Source organism: Trachurus japonicus, chromosome 7 (assembly GCF_045865225.1).
Source record: "Trachurus japonicus isolate A0001 chromosome 7, Traja_1.0".
Lineage (NCBI taxonomy): Eukaryota > Metazoa > Chordata > Actinopteri > Carangiformes > Carangidae > Trachurus > Trachurus japonicus.
The window spans coordinates 20,871,746-20,895,228 of NC_140913.1; the positions used below are offsets into that span (position 1 = coordinate 20,871,746).

The following is a 23,483-nucleotide window of genomic DNA, read 5'->3' on the forward strand; positions in this document are numbered from 1 at the left end:
ATGGAAGGTGTGCCAGCAGGGAGGTGGAGGAAATAAACAAGGCCAGGTAGAGGAAGGGATGATTTGGAAACGGGGAGCGAGGGCTGGGGAAGGCAGGCATCAGGGTCATAAAAACTAGGAGATGTGTTCTGGCCTCTGGGTCTTCATATCTTTTACATTTCTAATTAAAAGAGATAAAGAGTGAGGGAGCCATCAATCCCACAGTGATTTCCCAGTTAAGGTTTTAGAGGGAGCTGTAAACTAGGCAGCCCGGCATCATTGATTTTATAATTAGCTATCGTCACCCCAGACTTAAGATGGAGGGAGTGTGGTAGAGGGGCAGGAGGAGAGCTTAAAAAAGGGAACAGGAGACTGCTGGAGGAGTGGGGATGCACAAGACTGAAGATGATGGGGAGGTCAGCCCTGAGGGGGGACAGAGGGAGAGCCAAAGGTGAGCAGAGAGAAAATCCCAAATGAGAAATGTATCTGAAACAGGCAATGAGCCAAAAGGGAATATAGGCTATAAAGCTGTGTGAAAAGAAATGGCATAGTTAATTACCAGTGAAATATCATGTGAGGATCTAAATATTGCTATGATCTTTGGCCAGAAAAAGACACATTAGATCCAATAATGGATACATAAACCGTTTTATTATACAGAACCCACCCAAACCCTGTTACATGACTGATAAGAAAATACACGGTGGTGTACATGTGGGATAACCTTCACACAAAAAACTTTAAAACAAACCATAACCACTGGCGGTTTATTGCAATGGGAGACAGTGTCCCGGTGAGGAGCATTTGTATTGGAGCTCTCAGCAAAAAAACAAACAAACAAACAAAAAAACAAGACAAAAAACACTTCCCTAAGACATAAAGTCAGATCACAACCACAAACGAGGACTATGGAGAATACATGTAGTGTGCTATTTTCTGGAAAAGAACACCAAACTCCTCAGACGACTACATATGGAGAATCAACATATATTGTAACACCAGAGTAACTAGTGACACAAAGGAAGTTAAGAGGTTGGACAGACATTTACCCCTTTCATGACTACCTTAATATTTCTGTTCCTTCTGTTTAAACATATAAATCCATTCCCTTTAGCACCGCCGTCTTTGCAACAGTACAACTCATATATCAACTCTTAATAGACTCAAAGTGAGTATTTGAAAGCATAAAGTAAAAACACATATTGTCGATAAAATATACGTAAACACAACACACACAGGTAATGATTAAGATAATGATTAAAAGGACACAACTTACATATCGTTAAGTATCCATATATCAACTTTTCATCTAAAAACTCTTCTATAGTAAAAATAGGGTGCAAATACAGCAGATAGAATCAAGCATCAAAGTGTCTAGCAAATTTTCTTAGCCAAGCATGGAAAATTTTGTCACACATTGCACAAACAGATGTGTGAAATCTGAATGCCTATTTCAAACTAAACCTGAATATAGTTTCATTGCAGCATTACTGAAGTTAATTATAAATAGGAAACCATGAAAAATGCATACAGTATTGATTAAAAGGTTGTCAGCAATTTTTATTAGGCGGTATATTGCCATAGGGCTAGGGGAAAACACCAACACCATGTGATGATGTCAGGATCTATAAAGAAGATATTCTTTGACTCTTACTTCAATATTTTAGGCACAAATTTAGAACTGCATGACTGTGAATTAAGATTTCTGTACAATATAAACTGTAATAAAATCTGACGCTAAATATCCAAATGACCAACTAGTAAATTAGCATTTCATTTCAATAATTATGAAATGTAAAATCCAGGATCATTAATTAACAAGTAAAAACTGCAGCTGATTTATAGTGAAAAGCTTATGAGCATTAATTTTATAATAACCTATGATATGAAGTCGCTGAAGTAGAAAGTTGCATCTGGCATCTATCGTGATAGAGTTTAAACACAATCTGTTCAATAATCTCTCTATTTCAAATAGAGAGCCTCTGCATCACTAAATCTCCTGAACTGCAACCGCATGACAATCAACTGCTAATGCGTACAAGAAAGTGCATATCAAATCTTAGTTCTGAGTAAATGGAGGAGAAATATGATGTCATAGACCTACATTACTGCAATATAATTTTAGCATGATGCTGTATCATTACTTTATGCTGCCATGAATAGTGTTCAAAGCTGCTGGGCAGAATTTAATGCTAGAGGAGAGTTTTGCCATGATTTTCAGTGGAGCCAGGCCGGCACAAAACATCATAATTACGTTGCCTGTCATGACTCCTAATCACAAATGTCATAAAAACGACATAGCATCCATCGTAAAGCTCTTGACATAGCAATGATTCAACAGAAATCATTCGGCTACAGCCTGCAAACTCTCAAATGCTAGAGCCCATGCCTAAAAGCCCGTCGTTTCAAACTACGCAACAGTCTTATGTCAGTCATAAACACGGTGTTGACCCGCCACCACCAGCATTATGTCATTCCTAACTACAAAACAGTGAGGGTAATAACACAAGAGTCTAGGGGGAGAAAACCAAGGTTCACGGCAGATACGATGTAAATTGCATATTAATATTTTGTCTGTGTCGTGAGTGAGCTGTATATGTGCTTGTTAGTGGAAGTAATGTGGAACCACACAAAGTTCCCCCTTCTCCTCTTTTTGATTTCTCTCTGTGGCTGCGGCTGGACCGTCCATTGGTTACCATAGCGAGGTGTCGGCCAGATCACTAGAGGAAGACACAAAAGCAAGAGAGTGTGTGCGTGAAAAACCTGAAAGAAACACACATTCTGGTTGAAAGAGGATGTTAGACTTAAGGAGTGGGTGAGTGGGAGAGCGAGGGCTTTAATGATGCTGAAAATTGGCCCGTGACTGCAGTACACCCCTCAGGTAAATCATTGCTACGGCTTGCTGTCAACTTATCTGTCCCCTTGTCCTCCCATCTCGCCCCTCCCACGCCCCGGCTCTGTCTCAAACCGTTTCCCCCGCCTCACCCTGACTCAACTTCTTTTACGACCACATATTCAAAACTTCCATCTTCCAGCCATACTCACCCTGTCATCATAAATAACTGGTCGCATGTGTCTGTGTGCATTAGCAAGGTTTGAATTCATTGTGTATGCATGAAGCATTTCTGTGTAGAAAGAATCTTCACAGATAACTATTTTTTTCAGATACTAAGTTTAATGACAATGTAGCACTTTCATTTTCCATTTTCATTATTTTTCTCTATTACAGGGAGCAATATGATACTTTTTACTCCACTGCATTTATCTGGTGGCTGTGTTCACTAATTACTTTGCAGAGTAAGACTGTACGCACAAATCAAGTCATGCGCTCATAAAATATAATGCATTAGTGGAGTTTAAAACCAGTCAGCGTGACAGGTAGAAATTTGTTGGCATGTTTGAAAAATTCATTTCAATATGAAGTCGGTAATGCAAACCTCAATTTTTGAACATTAAATCTTCAACTGTGATCAATTTGTTTTGACTGTCTTATTATCACTTAATAAAGCCGTGTCTTTCAATGCGGGAAATATCCTTCACTGTTATTATGTTCACATGTCTGTTCACACGTATCTCTGCCTTAAATATCCTTCATATGTGTAAAAGTACCAATACTATGCACAAATCCTCTGTTGCAAGTTATGGAGTAATACCAACATATACTGAAAAGATCAAAGTACTTGTTCTGCAGAAAAGTATCCCTCTGGCTGATATATCAATATATACAGTATATATATATATATATTACATTATTATACTGTTAATACTGATGCAATTATATGTAAGTAGCATTTAACGGTTGTAGCTGCTCAAGGGGGAGGTAGTTTTATCTACTTTATTCATAGATGGATAGGTTTAGTTCAGCCCCCACAAGATAGTCGAGATTAATCTGAGGGGTTGTGAGATGATTAAAAGGGTAGAAAAGAAGAAATGTAAATTTAGTGGAGTAGAGGTATGAAGTGGAAATATTCAAGTAAAATGAGAGTACTACAGAATTGAGAGAAATGGATATTCTCTCATTCCTGTGCGTGTCTACACTCTATATGGGCATGTGTTTGAGGCAGGAGGTTGTACCTGAGAACAGTGTCCGTGTGCTCAGGCAGCAGAAGAGCTGTTTCTTCTCCAGAGCTGTGCCTTCCACGCTGAAGTGGATCAGATTCCTCCTCCTAAACACACACACACACACACACATTTAACACATATCTATCCAGCAGCTATTACAGTCTAATAACTTGCAGGCTAGCAGCCTAATTGCAAATGAGATAGCGTGTATATCAAATGATCCACTGCCAATGTTTAATTGGCGTGCATGGCTATCAGCATGAAGACATAGCTCATTTTCAGTATCACACATCATTTCGCTATGGTGACGCTGAACGGCTCAGATAGCACGTCTCACCGAGTCTGAGCTGTGCGCAAGGGTTTCAGCGCCGGCCTGGTGCGGTGAGGAGAGCGGCGCCGGCTGGTTGATGACCACTGCGCTCCTCTCCATCTCCCTGGGGGACGGAGGAGGGGTGGCAAGGAGCAAGGAGTCAGGCTGACCCTGCTCACACAGGCTGTAGTGTCCCAGAGGTCTTGGTGGACGGAGGGGCTGCAAGGCCTCTGGGTTTTCGTCCTCAGAGTCAGACAGCACACTGTCAGCCCGCCCTGCCAGATAGAAACATTGGCAAAGAAAAAGTGATTACTTCTCCTCACTCCTCCCAACACGGGCACTTCTGAACAATATTTAGTGTTGCTGTTGAATGATAGTTAACACTTTTATTGTTCACAGCGGCAGGGCATACAGTAGATTAATGTGTGGCTCCATTCACCTGTAGAGACAATCAGGGCGGCACTCCACTTGGCACTGGCCTCTGTTCCCATCTTCTGCTCCAGCTGACAGATGTACTCCATCAGCTCCTGTAGTGGGAAATACAGCCATCATATCACACACCAGGGCAAGACTTTCATCATGGCTCCAACAACCAGTACCCTTATAACCCTCATGATATCCAACTTCCTCAAGCCAAAACCACATAAAATGGTTACACAGTAAATATAAAAACACAGTATTTGTTACAACATAAAGATTGTTATCACTGTAGTATAAACATATAAACATTTGTTTGATTTATGATATGCCACAGATTGGCTGCTATACTCCTATATGGCAGATGTTAAAACTGAGCCGGACACTGATTTTAAAAACGCTGACCATCTACTCCGCTGCCAGTTGTGGGCAAATGTGGTGGCGGTGGTGGTTCGCCAACAAAAACTACTACTGCAGGCACTTTAACAGTGGCAGCACTGACTGCCCTGAAACCCACTGATTTATATTGCACTATAAACAATTTATATTGCACAATAACAACTACGAAGACAACAACAGACAGAAGCTTCCTAACACCTGGGACATTCATAATACCAGTATACTTGTTACATCAGTAAGTTTTAGGATATGAGTAGATTATTAAGCTTTTAGGAAAACAAAAAATATTCACTGGAACTTGACAGTGGAACAAAATGTAACTAAGCCTATACTAAATGTAAAGCTGATAAGAAGTTAAGTGCTACAGTTTGAGGCTGATTAAGATTTACATGTTAATCCATACAAGCCATTCATCAGCTTTCAGACTTTATCAGCTGTAAATTAACAAGTCACAAAGCAGCTACCCATGACAACACACACACACACACACAGTTTTTTGCATATCTAAAAACTCTTTGTCAGCACAGATTCAAGATGTCTCTGACCTGCTTCTCTGCCAGTAGCTGTTCCTTCTCTTTTTGGGCGACCCTCAGACTGGCCTTCAGCTCCTGGAGCTCCCTGCGGGTTTCACTCAGCTGAACCTGATTTCATGAGACAGCAGGACACAGTAAATCAGAGCCGAATACGGTTGCATTTCTCCTCACTGCCATAATGTCGGCAGGTTTGAATGTGCTCATTTTAGATTACATCAGAAAAGCGCATCTGCATCTACATAACACACTCTTTCGTACCCTGTTGCAGTCCTTTTCTCTTCCCAGCTCAACCTCCAGCTTCACTCTCTCCATCCTCTCCTCCTGCAGCCTCTCCTCCATCCTCTGCATCTCTGTGTTGAGTTTCTCCAGATGCTCGTGGTCCCTCTGTCATCGACAACACACACACACACACACACACACACACACACACACACACACACACACACACACACACACACAGGCAATGAAGTCAGTGGTCCCTGTGTAAAAACTTGACTCAACTTCACAGTTACAGCTCACAATAAAATAAAAAATCTATACCATATGGCAAAATGTATTCAAAAATGTATTTCAACCATAATACAAATATATTGCGTTCTCTAAATTCTCCACATCAGATTCTGTGCTTTGCAGCAATGCAGTACCTCAGTGGTCCGCAGCAGAGTCTGCCTCTCCTGGGCCCAGTGGGCTCTTCCCTCTCTGAGGGCCAGGCTGGAATCAGCAAGCTGAAGGGTGAGCTGGGCAGCCTGGAGACGAGCCTGATGCAAGTCTGCCTGCCCCTGATCCCTGTGAGCTACCATGGCACTCAGATCACTCTTCAAGCCCTCTGCAGCACGCTCGCTCGAGTTCAGACGCTCCCGTAGGCTCCGCATCTCCTTCAATGCTGCCTCGCTCCCCGCCTGGCCATAAAAGAACAAGAAAGCTTATGTTGGCTACAAGGGTCGATCTGCTACGTGATGCCAGTCACTGAATTTGAAATGCCAAATGTTTTAGATCAGTTCCAGCAGAATATCAGTGTGTGCTGACAGAGCTGCACTAGGAAGCATATTTATGAAGAAAACTATCCATGTATCAGCAGATGTTTCATAGAGACACGTTGAATTATTGAATTATTAAGTAAATTCTGATGAATGGCTTGAAGACGTGAAAACTCAAATCAAAAATACAAGGTCTCTCCAGAAATCAGTGACGTTTTCTTTGTTGATAATGAAACTGTGTGAATAGTTGCAGTAAATCATACATTCGAAGGCCTTTCAAATTCAAAATGCAGCTTTAACTATTAAGCCATATGTTAATCTCGACCCTTTTTTCAATGACATCATCTCTGAATCCCAAAGAAATGTCTGACCTCTTTCCTGTGGGCGGTGGTGAGTTTCTGGGTGAGTGTGGTGATGGTGTTTTGGAGCTGAAGGACACTGGTGTCTCTTTGAGCCAGCGAGTTCCTCAGACCCTGGAACTCCTTTGACAGACTTCGGAGTTCACCTTCTGTCTGTTCCAACTTGGTCTAAAAATTGCACAGATGGGAAAAAAGTAGAAGATGAAGGAGAAAAGACGGACAGAGATAGGGTTTTTTATTATGATGTACAGCATGCTCTGACTTATAAGTACCTGTAGGCTCTTTCTCTCACTCTCCTCTTCTTTCCTCTGAGCCCCTGCCCTCTTTGCTCTTTCCTTCATCCTGCACAGACAGATTTAGTTACTGAAAATCAAAGGTATTCATGAGACCAGCACAACATTAAAAGTAGGAGAAGGGGTTCAGAGAAAAAGAACATTTCAGACCTTTCCAACTCAGTCTCTCTTTCCACAGTTCTCTGTGTCAGGGTTTTGATGTCCTCCTCCAGCTCTTTGATTCGCTCTTCACTTGCCTCCCTCGCACCCAGTAAAGCACTTTTCTCCTGCGCAAGTGATTCTCCTAAAGCCTCCTCCTCCTAACGGCACAGAGACATTTTGAATCTTTATGAGAAACTTTAAATTATCACAGACTTAACTAATTTTTTATTTTAATGTATTATCTCTGACATGCCCCTAAATTGCTGTTACTAAGATTTTATAATAAACATTAGGCTAGTGTTTATTGTTTAAGCAGAGACTTATGCTTTTCATCAGAGAATAGGAGCATGGATTAAGAGTAAAGTATGGAAATGGGAACACTTTAAATGGTCATAATCAAATGATCTTGCTTTCTATTTGCTTGGCTCCATACACCACCTTCTGCTTCCTCTCTATCTCCTTGATCTTCTCTCGACTCAGCTTCAGCGCTTCCTGCAGCCTGTTGATGTCACTTTCCAGATCTTTGCGTTGTCTGTCCCAGGCCTCTCTTGCCCTTTTGTACTCCTCCTTTTCTTTATCCCTTTGCCTGTTTGCTACCTCCTGCATCTGCAGCAACTCAGCTCGCTCTCGCAGACATTCCTGCAGTCGACTCTGTGAAGAGATGGGAGGAAGCAGTCAGCGGATGGGGAATTATCACTGTGCTTTAATCTTTGTGCACACAAGAGTAAACAACAGTATGTTTCCCAGAATATGTGTTTTATCAGCACTCATTCATTTTGCAAAACAGGAAACATACCCTCCCTCCACCCTACCTTATCTTGCCAATCTAGTCCATATTTGTCATGCTCACCTGCAGCAGTTCAGCCCTGGGAACTACCAACAGCATGCCTGTGCCCCCTTCCTCACCATGGGACTCCTCCTCAAGGGTCACCAGATCCTCAAGTGGTTTCGGAGCACAGAAGGTAAATTTGGAGCTGCGGGAGCAGACTTCCCCTTTAGCATCAACATATACAAACTCATACTCTTGGGAGCTGGGTTTGGGTAGGTAGGAGGCTAAAAAGTGGAGAAACCAGAGGAGAAATACATTAAGGTTAATTTGAAGAGAATAATTTTGATTTTTAGTAGCCATGCTTTCATTTAAATGTGTAAAATAGGTGCAACTTAACTACCACTGAATTTGACGGAGCTAATCACCTTTTAAGAACACTATAAATCTTAACGATACAGATGGTATTATGGTATTTATAAAATATGAGGCCATAAACACATTTATTCTACATTATATGGCTGTGCTAAAGTGATAAATAAAGCAGCATTTACAGAAGATTTAACTCTGAAAATCAATTTCATTTTATACTGCAATAACGCTCACTTATATTGCAATACAGCCCCCGGCCACCGGAGGCGGCAACAACATCGTTTAGCACAGGTGAACCAGGTGAACGAGACAGAAATGACGCGCCAACTTTTAAAAATGGCCGCAATTACACTATCAACATGTACAGTAGCCTCCACCGATAGCCTAATCTTGGGAACAAATCGATGTTTTCTCCGATACGTCGACATGGGACAGCCTGCCCCTAACCTGAAGTATCACTAATTAGTCCAGCTAGCGTCGAGTCAATATTTTATTTAGAGGCCCACCTGAAATAGTCCGGCCACCCCAACATGCATCATCTCAAACTAACGCTGAACAAGCTGTCTCAAGGTAGGCTAAGTGCTTTGTCTACGAGGCTTAAAGAAATGTGTCTGTCTTCTGTTTTACGCTTGTTTGTTTGCTTCTTTAGCGTGGCTGGCACAATTTTTTGTCTCTGTCGGAAGTGTTTAGCATAATTTAGCATATGTTTAGCATACGAACCTAACCGAAGAGGAAAACCATGCCTTGCAATGGGTCGCAATTTGACTTATTCATCTGTTGTGCTTTATTACCAATACATCTGAGAATCACCAGGGGTTTTATGGTAAGAAACTTCATAAAACCAGTGACGACACAGGAACAGGAGAAGGTCGCCAGGCCCAGTTGTTTAGCTCAGGACATTTACACACGTTAAATGTAAAACATAGGCTACCTGTTGTTAAGCGTTTACCCGGCTCTTCCAGTGATGGAGTAGGCTATAATGCTAACACTACCCAAAACATTAAAGAGTTCATGTGTAGTAAAGCATAGATAATATAGCGACAGTATAACTTAAGTAAGTTAATTGAAGTGGCACAGCAAGTGGTAACAGGCCGCATCGACACGGAAACTAATGAGCCTTTATTGCATTGTTTTGGAGCTATTAAAGCATGAAATCTTGTTTTGAGGTTTTATGGTCATTAATAAGCAAAGCCAAAAGGTATCATCTAGTTGCTTGCTAAAACACTGAGGTGAGAATATTCGTACTGGCTTCTAGCATTAATGAATGTGGCAACATGAGATATTCATAGATACTGTATTGGATTTCAGTGAAGGAGGACTTCTCAAACATAACTTAGGATATGATTAGAGTATTTTTATGCAAAAGCCATATTAGTCAAACTATTGTGCTTTTCCATATCTCTTATCTGGTTGATTTTTTTTTACTGACTATTGTGTCATTAATATAAACTTGCAACTTACTTCCAGTATAGTTTCCATATGTGTCCATATGTACTCATTCTTAATTCTGTTTCTTTTTTAAATTCCCCTCTAAAAAAACATACAGGAACTTAAGAGGTTGTGTCTCCTGCTTCCCCCTGTGACCGTGAGCAGCTCACCACAGTGTATGACCTCACCCAGCCCATAAAGTAAGCCAATCTAATATTATCCTTATCTCACACAGGCCATAGCTTCATGTGTAGAATGATTTACTTCAAATTTCTGTTTCACAACACATGTGCAGTTAAGGGGTAAGATGGAAAACAGACAGGAAGAATGACATACAGCAAAGTTTACGAGCTGTATTGTAACTTATAGCACCAGCTTAGGTCACAGTGCAGGAACCAGTCTTTTTAAATCACTGCATCTCTGGCGATAAGGGACCATCAGCAGTTTTTTAGACTTTCTTTCCACTGCTATTCTTCCAGTGAAGAATGACATCCGCACTGTGCTTAAGTCTGTGATAAATCATTTTACCAGGGGTCAGTGCCACACCTGCTGCACACGTGCCCCTCACACTGAATCAGGCTTATCAGCTGCCACTGACAGGCAGGACAGAGTACTCACTGTATTTGCCAGTGAGTAGTTGTAGTCAGAGCAGGCTTTGAGCCATTGTCTTTGTCATCCTCATTACTCAACCTCCTGCTTACTAAAGAAATTTATTCAAACCATGACACAGACTGTGTCTGTGTTAGACCAAGCCAATAGAGATGTTTGTCTTCTGCACAGGATATTTTCCCTTTTACATCTGCGGAAATACTCTTAACATAGAAATGACGAATATTTTTTTCTACAGGCGCAAGCCCTTTGTACAACCAAGCAATTCAATTTACAGAAACATCAATCTCCTGCTGAAGGTTTTATGTGCGGATCTAAGCACTGTACTGTATAGATTCTGGCTAACTATGGGAAATAAAATACAGTTAGTGAACAAGGGCAACAGTACCCTGGAAATGCACAGAGCAGTTGACATCTGCGCCCTCTTGATAGTCTGCTGGGGCTAGAGCCCAAACAAATGTGTGGTAGTCCTTTACCGATGTCCATCCCACCTGTGGAAGAAATACATGCCCGCTGTGTTATTTTGCAGCTGAACAAACACACAGGTAGTTTTTTTTTCCACGTATTTGTGACAGTCATCAAGTTAACAATACCTTGAAGAGCCCTATCCAGTCATTGCTGGCCCAGTTGTGCCAAGATCTCAGTGTGTAGTGGCAATCAACTCTGCTCTGAGGGAAGTAACTGCAGCCCACGTTTCTGAACTCCACCTGCCAAGCCTTGTCCATGGCAACACGACACAAAGGCACGCTATTTTGCACCTGCAGGAAAAAAAAAAGTTTTTTTTTTTTTTTTTGTGGGTTTATGTCCTATAAGTTCAATGTAGAAACTGACATGCATGGTTAGATGAGCTAATTTCAAAGTAGGTAAAAGGTGACCACTGGAGAACAAACAGAGAGCTAGCAGTCTGTGAATATTTATTCAGTGAAAGAAGATATCCTGACTGAATGCACACATGAGGAAAGGGCACCGGAACTAAACCTCAGTGACAGCATGGCCTTTGAGCAACATGACATATTACATGTTTGTCACTAGGGCTATTTCAGTCATCCTCAGAATCATCTGGTATTGTACACCGTCACGTGTCAACATGCAGCACATGGTATGGGCCTCTGGTGTGTATGGGTTCAAAATCCATTGGCAAATACTTTCCATGAATTTTAAGGCATCCCTGTATGCAGTTAAACACACCACGTGCAGACATGCTTAACTTACAGAAAGCATTGTTTATGCATTTAACGTTGTGTGGGATATTGACCACAATGTAGATCATGTACCTAATTATGTTGGATGAACTCTGGCATGACAGAAATTCAAATTTTCTCCCAGACAAGCATGCAATCAGCAAACCAAGTCAAAGGAGAGAGATTATCAGCAGACTAATTTGCCAACATGTGCAACAGGGAGGAAAACACTCTGAAGGCTAAAAGCCCTGTTTTAACAGTGCACATGTGCTGAAATTATGGATTAACTGTGACTTTATCAGCTTTCATCTCCTGTTGTACAGTCATAATCCAATATATTTACAGAGGATTACAATTTTCTATTTTCATCAGGCAGTTTTGGGGGATATAAGCCAGAAAAGTTTCACATCTAAATGATTCAGAGCATTGTATAGATTCCGAGTAAAGCCACAGATCAGTGACGAAAATATACAGTAGCTCTTGGAAGGCTCACATTACTCAGCACGAGGCTTGAGGCCCAACAGTAGCACATGTCGACAAAGCGATGTGCCATGCATGTCGATGTAAACCTAGGAAGACAGTAGCGTAATGTACGCCAGGACAGGTAGTCTTGGACCCACAATGGGTAATTATTATTGTCCAATTAGGTAATGAGGTGCGCGTGCACGTGGCGGTAGACAATAACGTCTTTGTGAACTACAAAAGACATCTGCGCATATTGTCTCGACCGTCTCTGCTGTCTCGCTTACCTTTATAAAGCAATCACGTCTCTGTTATTAGTCTAATCGAGCAGCCTCTCTACGAGACACAGGAGTGACAGCCCGCCACAAAACGACAAAAACATGAGCGATAAAGCCGTGCTTTCCTCCTCGGGCTCGGTTGCTCCACTAACCCGAAACAATAACAAAAAACCAAAGCAAAACATAAGCATGACAGCCTCACTTCCACCGTGGGATTGTGGGAGCTGTTGTTCAGAGCGTCCACGACGCAACGCTGAAAACCAGCGTTTTGAACTACAACCCCCAAGCTCGAAAGCGGAGGAGCAGAGGTCGCGCTGCACGTAATATGACGCTTGTCTTCGGTCCCGTTGCTTTTCTCATCGCACGTGAAAGCACCGAGGGCCATTGGTTGTAGGCGACGATTATGTTGTGAAGACAGACCAGTTGAAATCGGCTTCTCTTGTATGCGATGAGGAAAACAACGATCAGCTGGTACGGCAGCGAAACGGAAACGCAGATTGGGAGAAAGCAACTTGACACTTATTTCCATGCTCCTGTTCACTTTTTTTCTTTCTTTTTCTTTTTAATTTGCAACCGTCCCTGTCATAGTCTTCAACAAATATAGCAGATGTGTGCAATGTGTGTGCTTTGTTGTTGTCAATGTTGTTAACGTATTTTCCAAGCACTTTCAAAGGTAGACATAAGAAGGCCATTTAATTAGGCCTAGAACAGTAAAATACTGTATTCTCCACATAACTCTAAATTTCACTTATTTGTAATTATTAGGTTTCAATTGAATAGATGTTCCAATTAAGCGATTTCTTTATTTAGTCATCTTACTGAGTTATCTTTTTTCTTAGTTACCTTTCTGTGCCTTCCAACATGGGGTATACAAATAAACCATGATGATGATGTTATGGGACCAGACAGCAGATGGCAGTATACCATCTTGAAACCCCAATGCTTTGCATTCAGGTTGCCACATGCAGACCATATCCCTAAAGCCTCAAAAACACATAGTGCATGCTCTCTTAACTTCCTGAAACTGATCCATGGCCTTGTGATCTAATCTGAGTCTTAACATAATGCAGAGGAGGCATTGGATAAAAGAAACATAATATTTTATTAGGCTGTGGCATAAGATCTGAAAGATAGAAATTAGAATTCCTTAAGGCCAACATACCTTTCAACTCTAATTAATCAAGTCTGGTGCAATTAGCTCCTGGAGATATTACAAAAAAACAGCTAAGTATGACTACATAATGACAGTGCCTCAGAAGAAGGAAGTCACTTTTAAGTTTTAGAGGTTGTGTGTTACAATTATATGTGAAATTGTTTGTTTTATTACAAAGAAAATATTCAAATATGTATTTTACTTTAAAACTCACAATTACATTCTGGGAACTTGGTCAGAAATGACTAGAAAAACTAAGATAATCCAAAAAAAAATTGCCATACTTTTGGCAAAAGGCAGTTTTCTGCCCGCAGCTACAAAAAAGAAAAACCCAGATCACAGAAGTGGAAATAAAAGTTAATATTCAAGATTTAAGGTTATCATGCCTCAGCAACTGCATTTTAAATAATGTTCATCCTGTATTATTACAGTTATTGATGTTCCCATACTGCCTGTAGCCTGCTTATTTATCTCTGCTCATTGACGAGTCAATCCAGTCACACAGTACTTTACTCCTCCTCAATTAGTAAGTCCAGTTTGGCTAATTTAGTCTGTTGAAGACACTATAAGGACGCTTCATGTAATTTTATGCCGACGGACAGTCGATGTTGAGACCCTATAAATTGTGTTTAAGTGGATTAATAGTGTGCTGAGCTTGTGTGGGCAAAGTAGTGCTGCAAGTAGTGGCTCTCTTTGCAGTGGGATAATTGAATAGGTTGTACTGCAAAGACTATAGTATCCACTGTTTCTGTATATTATACGTGATTATATTAGGACATAAAGGTTTAAAATAGGTTAGGTGCTTAATTTGGTTTTGTTTGCTTCTAGATGCTGAATTGGATATCTTGCTTCTGCTTTGTTGATTATGATTTCAGTTGACTGAAACAGATATTCCCAAATGTAAAGGACTTTTTCTGGCAAACATCGCGGCAGACCTCAGGTAGCCTTGACTTTGAAGCGTCACTGTTGTGTGAAGTTAGAAGATGGCTGTGCAGTAGGAATGTGAGGCTTCACCCTAATAGAGACTAGACTGAAAGTGGATTGTCCATGAAACTGCTTGATCTTGACCTGACTGCCTGCTGTTATGGGCCCTCTGTCTGTCATAACCCACCAACCACACACACACACACACACACACACACACACACACACACACACACACACACACACACACACACACACACACTGAATTTATACGTTTTTTTTTCTGTGGGAAGTGTAAACTGCAAAGATATCAACACTTTTAAACATTAGGAAAAAAAAACAACACAATCAACTGTGTCGGCACAAAAGCCTCAGCATGCTCTTTATTTATGGGTTGTAGAACTAGTCTACACAAATTTAATCCCTGTCGTCTGCTGATTTCTAGCAGCCTGGCTTGGAATTCCTCTCAATATAAGAAAATGGTATAGCCCCTGAGTGCTACTGCAGTTTTATTACCTGAGGTGGTCTGTCTGAATATAGCTTACCACATGTCTCATTCAAAGGGAATGGCAGGTATGTGTCACTAGTCATAAATTGCAGCTTGCCTTCAGCAGTAATCAGTTGCTAAGGAAACCTCAAATGGGATTATGACCTTCTGTTGTGTGTAGGCAAGTAAACTGTTAGAGTTGTCAACATCCAAGAGACAAACATTAAAGATTTATGTCGGCAAACAATTTATTTCCTCATCACACTAAATTAAAGTGTGATGTGCCTTGTGTCGGAATAGAACACAAGACGGTGCCGTTTATTTTCTGTCAAGGTGTTATCTAAAGCAGAACAAGTGTTTTTGAGTTGAATATTGCCCATCACTGTGAGAAGAGTGATGTAATAATATGTGAGCATATAGTGAAGGAAAGGCATTAGAAGGGTAGAAAACAAAGAAAGAGGGAGCGGGAGTATAGTGCCTGGAAGGAGGGCAGAATGTTGGGAGGGCGGAGATGGAGAAATGGGGGACGGTAGTATTTAGTATGCACAGCCAAGCTGCCCCATCTGCTTAGCGCAGCAGTCCCTGTCGTATAACTGTCTACAGGCCGTGGGCCACATAAAGAATGTCTCAGATTTGATGTAATTCCGCAAAATTAATGACAGCTTTACTCGGTATGGGCCGTGAGGGAATGATTAGTGTTTGATCGTCCATCTGATCAGTTCCCTTGGCTGGCTGCAGGAGAGATGCTCTGTTATCGGCATGCTGCCTATGGCAAGCACACATGGACACACAGATACACCTATCCCCCAAATTTTCCTGGGCCCCATGCTCTAGTTTATGTTTGAGTTCTGGTTCCTGTTTGCGTCAACATCGGCAACCAGCATCTTGTAAAACCCTCTGTGCTGTGACACTTCGCATCAAACTGAACACCTACTGATGGGAGGGATGCAGGTCCCACTGGTGAGGTGATTGTGTACCGGGCAGTTTTTATATCAGGCTGTGCAGTATTTCAAAGGAAAGTGGGCCAACCAGCATCCAATTTAGAGAACTCAGAGGTCACACTATGACCTTTTACAAGATATGCTTTACTGCAGTTGTGATTGGAATTGGGTATTAGTTTTTAAAAGAGATGGGGAATGGATTGGGAATTTGAGGGAAGAAATTGATCCACTGAATGGATTGCAGGAACTGGACAAGTGGAATTCCTCTCCTCCTTTTAATTCAGCCCCACCTCAGCCTACCCAACCCCCATCTCTTCCCTCCTCTTGGGCTGCTGCGTTTACAAGCGAACGGGGCATTCTGTTTTACAAGTGAGCCTGGTGCGTCTCGGTGTGCTAGCAACATTAAAATTGAACCCGTCTTATCTGTACAAAGCGCAAGGCTTTACATCAGAGGCTGTCGTGCTGCTGCCATGAGGCTCCTGCGTACTTTTATGTAATGCGCTGCAGTCAAAAACCCAGCGGACAATTAAAGTGGGCTGATAGATAAACAAGTGATTGAAGGCTGCAATGTTAGTTTGTGGAATGTAAGGTAGAGTTGGGGGAGGGCAACTTTATTGCCAAACTGTTTACTATTGTTAACAAGGCCAAGTCCAACTCATGACATACATTTCTCAGCCAAATGAAGTGTCATCATCACTTTCAGACAGACTGATCTCAGGAGAAATGCAGTGTCTCTGACCATTAGCACTTTGGTCCAGTATCAAGCCCGGGAAGCCCAATTCAGCAAAGGCTCGGGGAGGGTTGTGTTACTGCCAACACAGATTGTTGGACAGATTGGCAATCCTTCACTGTGTGTGGATGCAGTGTTTTTCCCTGAAATTGTAGGCCATTATAACAAATTACTTGCAAAAACACCATTAAAGTAAACAAAAAACCTCTTGCATCTGTTTTAATGCTAGGTCTGCTCCAGCTCAATTGCAACTCATTTCATTATCCTCTCTGAGTTTTCTTCTTTCCTCAGTGTTTTTCCATTTTTGTACTCTCTTCCATAACACTGTCTTTCCAAATTACTTGAACGTGTTTCCTCCCGCCTGGGTTCCCCCTTCCCAATCCTCTGATCTCCTTTCATTCTGGTCTATTTCTTGGCCCACTCGTCCTCCCCCACTGCTTTCTTTTTCTCCTCCTCATTTTATATTTTTGGCTGAGCTGAGGACCTTTCTTAGTGCAGTGACCTTTCAGGTTTTAAATTAAGCCCCACTGCGGCATGTCTCTCTTCATAGACCGCCAGTTACGAGCCTTCAGAGAACCGCAAAAAAATAACGATTCTGATGAAATGGCCCCTTTAAAAAGCTCTTCCAAATTCCTTTTACATTTTTCTTCCCCTCCTCCCCCCTTTTCTGGTCGCATTAATATTCACACTAATGAGGAACATCCTAAAGAGCAAACCATGGAAAATGTGAGATGAGACACATGCACATGCCTCCCCACATGCACATCATACACACACTGTTGCTCATAGCTAATGGCTTCTAATCAAATGCCATGTATGTTTGAAGTGATTTATGAAATCTGGGCAGCCTATGCTTGCAATGTGATTGCTTAATCAGAAAGAGACCATTTTTCAATGGATAACTCAGTTTGTGGCCTTTTAGAAGGGACCATGTTTTACATTATGTGATTAATAGCCTTCTATTAAATCGTATTTAGATGATGAAGAATTTTTTTTACTGCGCTGAGGTCATGTTGTTACCTGGTAGTTGTGTATTTCTCTCAATACTTCACATATGTCCAGAATTTCACAGTATGATGTCAACAGGTCTGTGCTGTGTTAGGGAACAAGGTGATGATAAACCATCAGTGCAGTTTAGTCATACAGGACCTCCCAGGTGCTGAGTAAGGGTGTAATGGCCTTGTTCACTATCATCAACCTCTGGTCTCCTGTGCATAATCCTGCCATGCTCTCAGAAAATGGTAATAAGGAATCCGAACCAGTCAACCAAGGTGTACTGCAGAAATACCTCAAATTTAATTGAAAAAACATGAGCTGTATCTGCTCTCCAAAGCCACAATCAAATCATACCTGCTCATTGCCCTGCAATAAAACTCAAGCCAGAGAAAGCAACAGCACTTACGGGGAATAATCAGAGCAATTAAGCCCTACAGTGAAGACTGCGCTAGAAGCTGTTTTGGGCCTCATGGGAAATGGTGAGTGTTGTGGAATTGCAGTGGCTTACTCTTTGAATTTAGGTGAGGAACGAAGTTTTACTCAAGAATACACTTACAGTAGATATATTTTACCTTTTTTATTTAATCACGTATTGTCATTGGGTTCAGCATTCCTTTAGCAAGAAAGAGCAGTACGTCAGAGGAAATCAGCAAGGAGACAGGCCACGCATGACTGGCAACAGAAACATTTACCAAAATCTTTGAGAATGTCCCAAATTAAAGTTAAGTTTAATTAATTAATTTAATTAAAGTTTAATTTGGGACAGTCTTCCCACTGTCGAATGAGGTGATTTTACATTCTTTGTAGGCCTAATTTATTGTATTGATAGGCAGGGTATCGTTTGATGACAGTCTTAAATTCAATTCATTTGTAGATTATCTATGTTTGGCTATCCCTGATTGTTGTGTGGATTATTGAAACTTTAGAAGGGATGTTATAGATGGCAGCTTTATTAGAAGACCTTTATAAACAAAGATGATGGTGTGTAATTCTCTTCTTATTGCCAGTGAGGGCCAGTCTGCTTTATTTTTTATGTAGTGCACAGTGACTAGTAGTATATATCTGCCATAATGAGGCATGAGGTACAATCTGTATTCTGGAAGAGGTTAGCACTGCACTGAGAAGAAGATGGCTGTATTTGAGCACATTGGTGGTGCACGTCTTGCAGCTACATATTTCATGTCATAAAATTTCCACTGACACCCTCGTATACAGAAACGGTACCAAGAAAAAAAGGGATGAGGAAAATTCAGAACAACCTGTGACTTGATGTGGAAATATGCAGACATCAAATGTGCTGTTTTTCTCCTCTCAACATATTGGTACTCTCCACTGTGTGAGAGCACACTGTAGCCTTGAATATTAATCTCCTTCCCTATGTGGCCTGCATCTAACAACATGTAGAGATGATTTCTGGGGCCTCTCTCCTAAGGTGCTCCTTGCAGCCTTGGTAACCCTAATGAATTATGGGCCAGCCTAGTTAAAACATGTGTGGTATTACCCCATCCCAGGGTGTGTCCTCCTGGGTGTCTATGAATCACTGATCTCATCAGACTGGTTCTCTCGCCCCTTCTCTCTCCTCCCTGCTCTTCACATCTCTCCCTCTCTCTCCTTTTCTCTCCCTCTCTTTGCTCCCCTCCCCCATTCCCTGTCACACTCCAGTCCCCCAGGGCATCTGTCTGGGATCTGCCAGGCTCATCAGTAGAGAAGAGAAGGCTAACTGGGAGCCTGTACTGGCTGTAAATCTAACCAGGGAGGGAGAGAAACCTGCAGTGGCCACACTTCATCCACAGCCCAGTGAGTCCAGCAGGCCCCCAGTACACTGAGAATCTCTTACTTGCATCAACATGTGCAGAAGCATAAACACACACAAGTGCTCAACAAGGTAGTTTGTGTTCAGGTGTTCCCTGCTATTAAAGCTCACCTACCTAACTTCACTGCAATTAGCCAAACCTGTTTTGACGTGAGAGTGTCAATGAGCTCTCATGCTACATCTTTCTCCTCACATAATTAGCCAGCATGCATACACATGCCAGAAATGCACAAACCTTTTTATAAAAGAAAAAAACAAAACAACGGATTCTAGAGCTTGCGGTATATTGTGAGGCCAGGGTATATTTCTTTTATTGGTAATCGCTTTTGATTCTGTTTTGCTGCATGACTGGAAAAAAAACAAACAAACAATGCCTTATCTTGGACAGAGAGGTCTGTATGAATAAACATGTTTTTTTTGTTTTTTTTTTACATATACAGTTGCTTACAGTGTTTATTATTTCCTAGAAAGAGTATAAAGGCAAATGTGTGCTGCTAAAGAGCTGATGAGATTTGGGTGCCACGCTGTCTGAGAAGTGAGAAGTATTATTTAATCCATGGTGCTATGCAGAGGTAATTTCAGTCTCAGAGTAGCCATAAAGCACTGGAAGCCTAGCACAGATCTAGACTGCAATGCAGTGAGGTGGGCCCTGCTCTCATACATACATTTAGCTGGGTGTGATACCATTCCATACACATAGACACACACCCTCCCTCTCCTTATCTGAGAAATAAGCATTTTTACAGAGTTTGAGCTGTAAAAGGAGAGGAGCAGATAGCCCATAAATCTAGCCATAAAAACGTTAAGTTGTCAGAGGTGCCATCAGCTATCAATCGTGTGCGGCAAGCTGATGAAGGGGAAATAGGTGATAAAAAACAGCATTTTAGGGAAATTATGTCCAGTCTTCCATTTGCGAAGTGCTGCAGTCGCATCACGGCAGAATCTTAATCACTGGCTGGTGTGGCCAGGGACTGTTCCTTGGTGTGACAGTGAGGAGGAGCACACCCTGGTGGGAGGGTGGTATAAGGAGGAGGAAAGGAGAGCCGTAGGGAAGAGGGGGGAGCAGCATTGTAGAAAATTATACAACTAGCATAAATCACTTCTACACTACCGTTTTTCTCTCTCCCTCAATTTCTCTCTTCCCCCATCTCCCTGATGCGCTCTCTACCTCATTCTCTGCTCCTTTCTCTCCTTCATGGCCGAGCTTCTCCCACTCCTTATTTGCACTCCCACTGCTCTTCACCCCGACAGTCACCCTGGCTTTCTGCCCTTTATTCTTCCTTTCAGTTTCTGCCCAATGTGCTTTATTTGAAACACTGCTGGTCACCCTCACTATCCCATTCTCCATCCATCTCAACTTCATTTCCACTGTGGTTTGTTTACATGCTTTCTTTATTGATCTGCTTTTTGTTGCCTACGAGGGATTTATCCCCTGTCCATGGGACTGTATTAGTGAACCTTGAGATTGACTTGTCTCTCTGAGATGGTTCGGATATAGTCTGTTCTTGAAATAAAAGAAAATACTATCTAGGCTGCAGCTTATTTCACACTTTATCAGACAGCACCGTGACAGGATTCCTGGTTGCTTCTTTATTGTGGAATTTTCCTCCCCAAATAGGAAAAAAACAACCAGTGATGCTTTTATATCCAAAGGCATTTTAATACAACTTGGGTTTTCATTGAAACAGCTGTGAAACGAAAGTAAATTATTCGACACCCTAGAGCTGTTTTTTATATTAACTTGTGTATAATACAGTGTGTGTCAGTGTCAGGGAGTGTGGGGGTTACAGTACAGAGAAATGATAGAAAGGCATCATGTGAGATTAGCCTTGCCTATTGAATTGATAAATGCCCTCATTGTCTGATCTGTGACTCCCCCTTTAATCTAAGGTCATTTGTTAATTAATTTGAATAGCCTTACAGGCTCTAGTTCTGCTCCAGTGGACTTGGTTGAGTGATGTCATTCTGCACTGAGCAGACTTTCAGCACTGCAAAATGAATGCAGCGATGCATGTTCATCTGCAGTGCCCCCTCTTGTGTATTCTGTCCTGTGTTCATTTCTCAGGGGAAGGTGTTACTGAGAACAAAGCACTCCTCAAGGCGTGAAAAGTGCCAATGTCGTATTTTCTCACTTAAGATGGGGACAGGGATATGGTAGACTATTGATTGATAATATAGCAAATACTTGCAGTTCTAATAAGTTTATAAAGTTCTTATGTTTACACAGGACTACCATGATGCTGGCTTCATTCACAAAGTTACTGATCACCTACCAGGTGGTTCTCTGTGGTGCTGGTGGTTTATGTTGAGACATTAAAGATGCTCTCTAGCAGTGATTGCAGAAGACAGTCTTGTGTCAGGGGCTGTGCTGCCACCTTTAGATAGACTGAGGTACTGTAATGCAGTATCCATTCCCACACCATCAGTTTTGGTGGGCTACTCTGCAGTTCGGTCACACAGCATGTGTTTGTGACAGGGTAGTTTTACTGCATCACAGCTAGTGTACCAGTGAACATTCAGGCTTTATGTAAAATGGACTGTCACAAAGATATACTGTGTTTAAGCTTTTCTACCATGAGTGCAATTCATTTTTAAAAACAACCATATGAACTTGTGAACAGTCTTCCATGCATTTTAGGTGGTGTTATACATTTAATTCCTTGTGTATTTCCTTACTATGCTTGTGCCATTCCTTCCTATTTGTTGATCAATTACGGATATAAAATGTTATTGGTATATATTTGTGTTGCTTCATGCTTTCAGGCTGCATGCAGGCAGGCAGCATGTTTTCCCCCCATGCACACTGGTTCCAGGCTCAAACTGAAACAGTAATAAATATATAATCTTTGCCTGGAAATGTTTAAATGAAAAACATTAAAAATGCTCACCAGTTTTTGGCCGTTGCAAACAGAATGAAATGGAAAAGCTCTAAACTGAGCTGGGTGGCAGTAGATTATCTTAATGATTTCAAGCACAAGAGACCAGGAAGTTAGTTGTTTGTTCACATATATGTAATTTTTCAAATTTCGGCATCCGAGACCTTACCTTAAGAGTGTCCATGTTTGCAAAACCTGGAACACCATATTGCATCTCACGTTTGTATTCAGAAGTTTACTGTTTTGACTAATGTGTTTTAAAGATTTTGCAAAGGGGATAAATCTCTGGGGTTTCAAAAGGTGTGCTATCCTTCATCCCTTCAGGATCCTCTGACAGTTTCAATGCTTTCATTGACAATGAGAATAACACCATGCACTGCAGATAATATAAATAATATATATATATATGAATATATACAGGACATAGGACATTTTTTCTAGGTTGTTCTATTATAGGGAGTGGTTTTTTCCTTTCTGATGGTGTTGGTGCAATGACAGCTGCATCTGACAGGGGGCAGTCGAGCACACACATCTAGGCAGCAGAGAGCCACAGCTAGTGCTGCCTCTGCACATATCCTTTTCCCTCCCTTTGTGGCAAATCCCTGTTTCTGTCTTTCTATCAGAGGACGTTCAAAGCAAATTGCAAACCAAGCATATATGTGTAATGCTATACGAATAATTATTTAGTACTACTAACTGTATTTGAATGATTTTCAATCGTGGTTATATTTCTGCAAAGCACTGCTGTAATTATAAGCACTCACTGGATTATATCCCCTATTAATGTTCTCTTCATTAGCATTAAATCATGTCAGTCATTTTCATTTGGAGGTCAAAGGGGGCAAAATGAGGGATGGAGTGACGATAATATTATCTGTAGGACAATGTCTGCGAGGAAAAAAGCAGTGTTAAGACCATAACACATTAAGGTTAAGCATTTAAAAAGTTTAAGCAGCGTACATGAAAAGACCATTTATTCACTCTCTCAAAGCAAGCT

General features: G+C 41.4%; 1 protein-coding gene and 1 long non-coding RNA gene across 3 annotated transcripts in view; one reads left to right on the top strand and one right to left on the bottom strand.

The window, feature by feature from the left end:
* Positions 1-608: 608 nt before the first annotated feature.
* calcoco1a (calcium binding and coiled-coil domain 1a) lies at positions 609-12,731 on the bottom strand. Of its 2 annotated transcripts, none has more exons than XM_085782067.1 (15): positions 12,576-12,731; positions 11,239-11,403; positions 11,034-11,136; positions 8,321-8,523; positions 7,909-8,121; positions 7,480-7,628; positions 7,309-7,378; positions 7,049-7,204; positions 6,345-6,599; positions 5,959-6,084; positions 5,713-5,808; positions 4,791-4,878; positions 4,379-4,626; positions 4,054-4,145; positions 609-2,699 (listed from the first exon to the last, which is right to left on the bottom strand). In XM_085782067.1, the coding sequence occupies exons 2-15, from the start codon at positions 11,368-11,370 to the stop codon at positions 2,672-2,674; spliced, it is 1,959 nt and encodes a 652-aa protein (XP_085638193.1). In that variant the 5' UTR covers positions 11,371-11,403; positions 12,576-12,731; the 3' UTR covers positions 609-2,671. The 2 variants fall into 2 exon arrangements, with proteins under 2 accessions (XP_085638193.1, XP_085638194.1); XM_085782068.1 differs by having other exon boundaries at positions 7,480-7,625; positions 7,906-8,121.
* The window catches only part of LOC146984676 (uncharacterized), a 53,969-nt gene continuing 40,638 nt past the window's right edge, over positions 10,153-23,483 (top strand). The window contains exon 1 of the long non-coding RNA XR_015036163.1: positions 10,153-10,236. This is a non-coding gene — a long non-coding RNA (uncharacterized LOC146984676). The remainder of the gene's footprint in view (positions 10,237-23,483) is intronic.

Coding starts and splice junctions, on each gene's coding strand:
- calcoco1a (XM_085782067.1), bottom strand. CDS start 11,370: ATGGACAAGGCTTGGCAGGTGGAGTTCAGAAACGTGGGCTGCAGTTAC. Junction 4,146..4,378: donor TTGCGCACAGCTCAGACTCG/GTGAGACGTGCT, acceptor GTGTGTGTTTAG/GAGGAGGAATCTGATCCACT. Junction 2,700..4,053: donor CACACGGACACTGTTCTCAG/GTACAACCTCCT, acceptor GTCTTCCTCTAG/TGATCTGGCCGACACCTCGC.